Source organism: Musa acuminata, chromosome BXJ3-1 (genome assembly GCF_036884655.1).
Source record: "Musa acuminata AAA Group cultivar baxijiao chromosome BXJ3-1, Cavendish_Baxijiao_AAA, whole genome shotgun sequence".
NCBI classification, from domain to species: domain Eukaryota; kingdom Viridiplantae; phylum Streptophyta; class Magnoliopsida; order Zingiberales; family Musaceae; genus Musa; species Musa acuminata.
This window is the reverse complement of record NC_088349.1, coordinates 11,812,159-11,821,126: the sequence shown is the minus strand read 5'-3', so window position 1 is coordinate 11,821,126 and position 8,968 is coordinate 11,812,159. Positions and strand designations below refer to the sequence as shown.

General features: G+C 40.9%; 1 protein-coding gene across 1 annotated transcript; it reads left to right on the top strand.

Annotated features, from left to right (window-relative positions):
* The first annotated feature begins 1,144 nt into the window (after positions 1–1,144).
* On the top strand, positions 1,145–4,695 carry LOC135629180 (probable CCR4-associated factor 1 homolog 11). The gene is made up of 2 exons (XM_065136370.1): positions 1,145–1,949; positions 4,493–4,695. Exons 1-2 carry the CDS (start codon positions 1,145–1,147, stop codon positions 4,693–4,695), a joined length of 1,008 nt encoding a protein of 335 aa, XP_064992442.1.
* Positions 4,696–8,968: the final 4,273 nt, after the last annotated feature.

Here is an 8,968-nt window from a genome sequence, read left to right as displayed (position 1 = left end):
CTGACTACATGCAATTTTGGTAAAAACAACATGTCACTATCGACGCAAAATGTAAAAGGAATCAACCAACCATGCAAATTCAAATTTATGTAACATGTTAAAGAAATTGATCAATGCAATTTTAGATTCAAATGAATTTTTGATATCAATTGATATCTTTCTTATTCCAGGTGATGATACTTAGGCATGAAATGGAAGTACGATTAGAATGGGGTTGCATCTACCAAGTCAGCCAATAGATTTATTTATATATAAGCTTGAAAGGTTTGACATCTTCCTACTATGCTAAGGGTGAAGGTCTTTTGTTGAAAGTTAATCGCAGCGTTGCTCCTAATCTTAGATAGATCGACCAATATGGGTATTGAAAATACAAGCAACTGCTTTTTGTGTTTGAAGAAAAAAAAAAGGAATTATTAATCATATTTTCCCACATAGCATCTTTTTCAAAATTATATGGAATATATGTGAACAAAGAATTAGAAGTATTTCCCTAATTGGTTAAAGGGGCAGGCAATTGCACGAGGAAGGGAAGGATTTGAAGCAATGGGTTAATATGATGTGGTCTAGTGAGAGACAAAGTTGCGGCCTTTGTCCTCGATCATCAAGGAAACCAAAACACGAAACGAATGGAAGGGAAATGGATGTCAAATACATGTGGAATAGGAAAGCCCTAATTAAACCATTGTGGGAGGCACAACTTAATATTGATCGGTCTAGAATTAATGACGATGATGAGCAGTAAAATTAATCCATTGTGGTAGGTGAGGAATAAAATGAGGGATAAGCTGAGAAAGTTGGTGAATCACACATATTTTTGGTAGAGAAGGGAAGGGAAGGGAATTAATGAAGTAGCAAGGTTAATATGGAACGTAGAACCAATTGCTAGGCAAACAATTTTTGGTGATGAAAGGGAGATAGCAATGTAGGCAATACAAAATGAATAGAAAAAGTAATCATTATAACATCGTCTGAATACAATGAATAATGTTAGAAATCTGTGTTATGCGTCGGGAAATCGTCTATATAAACACCAAAGAGGGTGACCCCAAAGTACATACACTACTGCTAGTGAAGAGAGAGCGCGAAAGCCAAAGAGAAAGAGAAAGCGACAGCGACAGCGACAGAGAGAGTGGTGCAGCTTGCCATGGCCATCAACGTGGGGAAGGCAAACCTTGTGGAGCACTTGGAGCTCATCCTCAGTCTCCGTGGCTCCTACCCGATAGTGGCAATCGATACGGAGTTCCCGGGGTTCATTCGCGACACCCCTCGCAATGCCACCGAAGAAGAAAGATACAATGACGTGAAGCACAACGTGGATAACATGCACCTGATCCAGCTTGGCGTCGCCTTGTTCGACGAAGGCGGCAACACCCCCTGGCCGGGGTGCTGTTGGCAGTTCAATTTTTCGGATTTCGATCCCGATGTGGATGCTTCCTCTCCCGACTCCATCGAGTTGTTGGCACAGAGCGGGCACGACTTCCAGCAATACCGACGACACGGCATCGACGCGCGGCGGTGCGCCTATCTGGTATGCGTGAAGCTCTTCTGCCAACCCTACAGCTCCAAGTATGTTACGTTTCATGGACTCTACGACGTGGCATTTGTGATAAAGATGATCACCCGAGCCCCACTGCCCAACACCTTGAACGAGTTCTCTGATTTGGTGAGGACCATCTTCGGCCAGATTTATGATCTCAAATATATATCTCGATTTTGTGGAGGACTGCGTCGGGGAGAGATTGGTTTGGTGGGACTATCAAGGTTATTGAACTTTGAACCCGTAGGGATCCGTCACCAAGCAGCATATGACAGTCTACTAATTGGGGCACTCTTCAACGAAATGAAGCAACGAAGGCATAACGTAGAGGACGACAGATCTGCATCGGTCCTCTATGGTATAGAGAATAGATGCGTCGAGAACAGGAGGACTCGAAGGATTGACCGCAGAGGTTGGCCTTACGCAAGACGGCAGCAAAACCGCTTGCTTGCCATGGGGTTGGCGGTTTAATTTAGTACATGTACGATCTGCATGTCCTAAAAGAATGTGCTCAGCAGCACGTACTACTGCTGCGGCCACCAGAAGTCGATGAGACGACAACGATGCATGCGCACCGGTGCTCGTACGTATCCGATGTATGCAAGCAAGGGAAACAAACAGTACTCGACGATGCACCAACGAGCCCTACAGGTCTACTGCTCAGGGCAATCTTCATCGAGGTGAAGCATGCAACAAAGTTGCCTACAAGAACGATCAAGGATACATGACATATTTTTTTGTACGTATTTGCAACAGGTACACGAACAGCCTATGGAATTAAAATGCAATAGTAGTACCTAATTCTGTCAAATATGTTCAAAAAAACACATTTGTTTGACCTATTACAATTGAGAAATATGTTTCTGTATCATACAACTCTTAATACTTGTTGCGTCTATATAGATTCATGTCTATTTAATTTGGGCAAGTTACTTGCATTTACTCTTTCCGATGATAGAAGTTCCTCATGATTTTTCAAAATGATTCAAACTTGGGTAAGATCCTCATGATTCAAACTTCCTGATAAACCTTGATCATATGGTAGCAGAAAAACCGAGCAGTCCATTGGTGTTAATCTATGCTAATTCGATAAAGTAAAATCCCAACATCATCTAGCACGCTGCAGTTTGAAATTTTAGAAAAAAAAATAGAACATCCAATTTAAACTGAAATTAATAGTAGAAAATCATATATCATATGAAAAAAAAAAGAAGTATCAATATTATTCAGCCATAATGTATATAAAAAATACAAATTGAATAAATTTTATCCTTATGGATGTAATACATTTTAGGTGTATAATATCTTCAAAATATAATACTTTCACGACTTACCAAACTAATTTCTTCTCGATATCAGTTTTTTTTTTTTATAATAGTTCTCTTCAATTTCAAATTTTGTAGAAAGTTTTAATCAGTATAAAAGTTTTGTTACATAAATCATGAACCATAGGATTCGCTAGCTTGTATCTGTGGGGAAATAGCTCAAGTGTCAAGCAGATAGGCAGTCAAAACAGAGAGGAACTTTTTTTTATTTTTCTCAGTAAATAATGAACACAAAAAAAGATCATCAACTGCACATGTTTAGTATCTAAAGAAAGAATATCAATTTCATTTTAATTTTCTGAATACCGTAAAAGAACGAGTTTTGTACACTCAAGATGACATATTTGATGAAAAGAATAGAAGATAAGAATAATTACTAAAAAAGCTTTATTGAAGAAGTGAAAAAGCTTTATTGAAGAAATGAAAAATGCTTCAATACATTAACATGTTCCCTCTTCTATTTATACAGATTAGGAGAAAGGATTTCCCTCAACAGAATAAAGAGATTTCCTCATATAGTTGGAAAATATTATCTTCTATCATGCCCTCGCAAGATGGTGCTCCTGATAAGGATACCAACCTTGGATCGCAAAGAATGGTTTACAAGCGAGAGACTTCGTGAGTAGGGCAAGAGCAAATCGCTGCTATTATTGCGATTGATGTTGCTATGAGGGCACAGGCGTTCTCTTCGTTCTCCTTAAGTCCATTGACTGTTGGCAGATCAGCGAAGGCAGCGAAGGCTACCATGGTGAGGAAGATGAGGATTGGTCGTGGAGCCTCTTAGGAATGTGACTGCAGCGACGTTGGTCGCTGGCCGAAGACAAGGGCGGAGCTTCACTTTTCTCAGCAACGTTGGTCGCTGGCCAAAGGGCTTTATTGAAGAAATGAAAATGCTTCAATACATTAACATGTTCTCTCTCAAACAAATTAGGAGAAAGGATTTTCCTCAATAGAATAGAGAGATTTTCTCATATAGTTGGGGAAATCTTATCTTCTATCATGCCCCTGCAAGATGGTGCTTCTGATAAGGATACCAATCTTGGATCGATGCAAAGAATGATTTACAAGTGAGAGACTTCGTAAGTAGGGTAAGAGCAGATCGCTGCTATTGTTGTGATTGTTGTTGCTGTGAGGGCACAGGCGTTCCCTTCATTCTCCTTAAATCCGCCCTTCGTTCTCCTTAAGTCCACCGACTGTTAGTAGATCAGCGAAGACAGAAAAGGCAACCACGGTGAGGAAGATGAGGATTAGCCGTGGAGCCTCTTAGGAATATGACTGTAGCAGCGTTGGTCACTGGCCGAAAACAAGGGGGAAGCTTCGCTTTTCTCAGCAACGTTGGTCGCTGGCCAAAGGCAAGAGCGAAACTTCGCTTTTCTCACTGCTCTGATACCATGATGGAAAGAATAGAAGATAAGAACAATTATTGAAGAAGCTTTATTGAAGAAGAGAAGAAGCTTTAGCATTATTGAAGAAACGAAAATGCTTCAATACATTAACATGTTCTCTCTCATACAAATTAGGAGAAATCCCTTATCTTCTATCATGCCCCCGCAAGATTATGCTCCTGATAAGGATATCAATCTTGGATCGATGCAAATAATGATTTATAAGCGGGAGACTTCCTGAGTAGGGCAAGAGCAGATCGCTGCTACTGTTGCGATTGCTGTTGCTGTGAGGGCACAGGCGTTCCCTTCATTCTCCATAAATCCGCCCTTCGTTCTCCTTAAGTCCACCGACTATTGGCAGATCAACGAAGACAGCGAAGGCTACCACGGTGAGGAAGATGAGGATTGGCCGTGGAGCCTCTTAGGAATATGGCTGCAGCGGCGTTAGTCGCTGGCCGAAGACAAGGGCGAAGCTTTGCTTTTCTCAACGACATTGGTCGTTGGCCAAAGGCAAGAGCGAAACTTGAAGAAGCCCATGGCAGCCAAGGGGTGTTGCTGCCGTCTTGGGTAAGGCCAACCTCTGCGATCAATCCTTCGAGTCCTATTCTCGATGCTTCTATTCTCTATACCATAGAGGACCGATGCAGATCTGTCGTCCTCTATGTCATGCCTTCGTTGCTTCATTTTGTTGAAGAGTGCCCCAATTAGTAGACTGTCATATGCTGCTTGGTGACGGATCCCTACGGGTTCAAAGTTCAATAACCTTGATAGTCCCACCAAACCAATCTCTCCCCGAGGAAGTCCTCCACAAAATCGAGATATATATTTGAGATCATAAATCTGGCCAAAGATGGTCCTCACCAAATCAGAGAAGTCGTTCGATGTGTTGGGCAGTGGGGCTCGGGTGATCATCTTTATCAAAAATGCCACGTCGTAGAGTCCATGAAACGTAACATACTTGGAGCTGTAGGGTTGGCAGAAGAGCTTCATGCATACCAGATATGTGCACCGCTGCGCGTCGATACCATGTCATCGGTTTGTAGGGCATCTATGACCCCGATAGGTGCGGGTGCTAGCGGTGGTTGAGATATCGGTCGTGGTTGCGATGACAAGATAGTCTGTTGACTTAGTTGGGACAAGAGCGGAGTGATTGCCTGCATTATGCTTGTGAGCGCCTACACTTGGTTCATGAGGTTCAATAATGCCTTTGCAGGGACAACCAAGTGCCTCATATTTATCCTCGGAGGTGAGAGTTCTAAGTCATTGAATAGAGGCCAGTAATACCCTAGTGTCTGAGTGGAGGTGGTTGCATCCAACTGGGGAAAGGAGGATAGCTGCCCATTTGTGTAAAGGTGCTATAGATTGGGGGTAAAGTTTCTTCACTGGAGCACTCAATCTTTGCACTATTAAAGTAGCTTCCCATTTGAGTAAAGGGTTCATGGGTGGATATTCCTACTATATTCAAGGTCCTCCTTCTAGTGCCAAATTGTTAAGGATTCAAGGATTCAAAGATATACGATCTCTCTAGGTAATACAATCTTTCATATACACAGTTTTAAGTTTCTCAATTTTTGTGCATCAATCTTCGCACGACAATGAACACATCTTTTGAGAAATTAGGGATTTTGTTTTTAATATTCTTTCGTTGTGCATGTGATATCGCCCCTAGATTTTCCAACACATAGGCGGGCATTCCTACGATATTCAATGCCCGCCTTCTAGTGCCAAATTATTGAGGGGATGCATCATCGACGGTCGAGTCAGCCCAGCTTGGTCTTGTCCCAAAGGCATAGAGACATCCGAGGAACCCTTGTGGTAGTCCTAGCGCGACTAAGGTGGTCTTCGCATAACCTTGACCTATCCGAGGTGGTCTTGAGGTCAGGCCGAGGTGGGCTTTTTGGTGGGTTATTACACAAAGGTTAGCGTCAGGAGGAATTTTCTGACCCGACTCCTCCAACGCATAAGTTAGTTCCGAAAATTACATAGGGTGTGAGAGGTTTTTGGAAAAAGGTCCGACTCCTGGCGACACTAGGGGTCGGCTTTTATTCCTGACCAACTAAGGAGATCCTCCATAATAGCCCCAACGTCTCTCTTGTTTTGTCTATAGGGGTGATATGTTCAAACGACCTCCTATGAACTATTGTCCATGGGGGCCGATAGAGAGATAAACAGGCCCGAACAACCTCCATGAATTGTTGGCTATGGAAGTCGATAGGGCCAGTCCAAATAACCTCTCGTGGATTATTATGCATAGAAATCGACAAACCATAACCACCCACCACGTTATTTCCTAGTGGGTGATTCGACTTTTTTCTTCAATGTTAGCGCTTTTAGAATGATTAGTTGGTGGATGGTGATTGGTTACCAAAATATTTTCTATCAAACTTTATTAACTTAGAGGATGGGAATGCTCATGAATTTCATCTTAATTATTGCATTAGTATTAGAAGGAAAAAATTATTTATTATACTGTGGTTTATTCATGATAAAAGCAATATTACATAGATATCAATGTAGCAAAGGCTATATTATGAGGTTGTCTAATATTAGAACTTAATTGTGAATGAAATATGTCTGATAGTAGCGATCAAATGGTCAAATGATTAACCCATGTGATAAATCATAAGAGGTGTGCAATCATTTTGATACAAAATTAGAAGAAAACATCCTATTCCATTACACAATATTCATCTCTAATACCATAATTATTGTTGTCTATTTTAGAAAACAATTAAATGAGACATATATTTTTTTTTAATCTCAAATGGATGCATTTTATGGAATGAGGAGACAACGCTTTGGTTGCCCATATAAGAGTGTCAAACTCATGAGATGTGTGAGGGAATTGAGGCTTGTTGACATTAACTACCTGCATTAGGTTTGTTGGATGCATGAGATGCTTCAAAGTTGAGGCATTCCAACTTGAACCACACGTATAGGATTGTCAAACATATGAGAGGGTGTTAGATGCACAAGGATGTGAGAGCGAGCTAACTTCAACCACCCATGTAGCATGTGTAGACGCATTGGACATGAAAGTGTTAATCGATGTCGAATGCATGAGAGGCATGTTAGTGTTGAGGCATATTGACTTTAAGAATCTACTAGTAGCTATCGGACATGTGAAATATTTGAGGGTGTCATGATGTGTGGACTTGGACCACTTGTAAAGGAAGTGTTAAACATATAAGACATACAAGAGTATCTTGGAATACCAAGGTGAACCACCTCTACAAAGGTTTCAAACACATAAGACTTATGAGGGTATCATTGCATGTGGACTTGAACTGCTTGTGTATGGGGTTGTTTGATGCATAAGACAAGTAAGGGTGTCGTGATAGGTGACATAAGCTAACTATGTAGTGGGTGTCAAATGCAAGAGATATATGAGGGCATTATGGCGTGTAGAGTTAATTGCTTACATGAGGGATCTCAGACAAATGAGATGCACAAGGGCATTTAGGTGTGTTAACTCTAACTGCTCATGTATAGCCATCAAATGTTCAAGGAAGTTAGATGCACTAGATCTAGTAGCGCATTAGAGTGTGTTGACTTACATAGTCTATGTAGGGTGTATCAATTACATGAGATACATGGGAGATTGGGGTGTGCAACTTGAACCACACATATAGGTGGTGTTGGACACAAGTGGCCTAGGTGTTAGTCATGGGTGCCCTGCAAGTCATTCACGTGAGTGATGACATGTGTGACATAACACACAATCTTTTTTACTATTATTATTATGATAATTTCTTACTTTATATTGCTAATTGCATATGTACATTATGATCTCTATGGATCTGTATAATGGGAATCAGATCATGATAGGATTACAATAATGAAACTAATTCACCTTTAAACATAGACCCTAAATAATCCCGATTATGAGATAACCGGACAAACTGGTGCGTTGTATACTTGTCCATATGATGGAGTCAGCTGGTCTCATAGCTACTTGTGCAGGGACATTAAGGATATAATACTGATGCTCATTGGAGACTGAGTTCACTAATTGATCTGCTCACGAAATACTGGATGGTTGATGATGCCTTCTTAACAAACAGTAATTCAGTAGTCCCAATAGTGTATATGGTCCTTAGACTTGAGACATCAAGGATGTCCTGTATAAGTATTCCATTCTTTGATACCAGACTTATAGATTTGAAATTTTCAAATCTAGTACAACCGGTTATTGAGAGTGGCAGCCAACCTTATGAGGGTTATTGAGTGTCGATAGAGGATCATCCGCTCTCGGTATCATGAGAGGAATATTCTATTTTCTTACTCAAACAAATACTTGGCCAAGGTCATTCGGATTGAGAGAGAAAGAGTTCTCCAGGAGAATCCGATTAGAGCAAGACTCGATAAGAAACCGTATGGGCATGATAGTACCATGCTCGATATATGGTCTTTAGAATAGTAGATGATTGAGAGACTGTAGGTACATGGTAACTAAGGATAGATAGATCCAAAGGATTGGATTCTCCTATATCATCTAGGGATTGCGACGTAGTGGCCTAGTACGTCCGCAGTTGATGAGTCGAGTGAATTATTATGTAGATAATAATTCAATGAGCCAGAATGAGTTCTGACAATTATGACTCACGACCAGCTCGATATTTGGCCTAAAGGGTCACACACATATGGTAGGTGTTGCGATATGTAATGGTTCGGATATGAGATATCGACTTGAGCTCCTATCTTATTGGATATCCAATAAG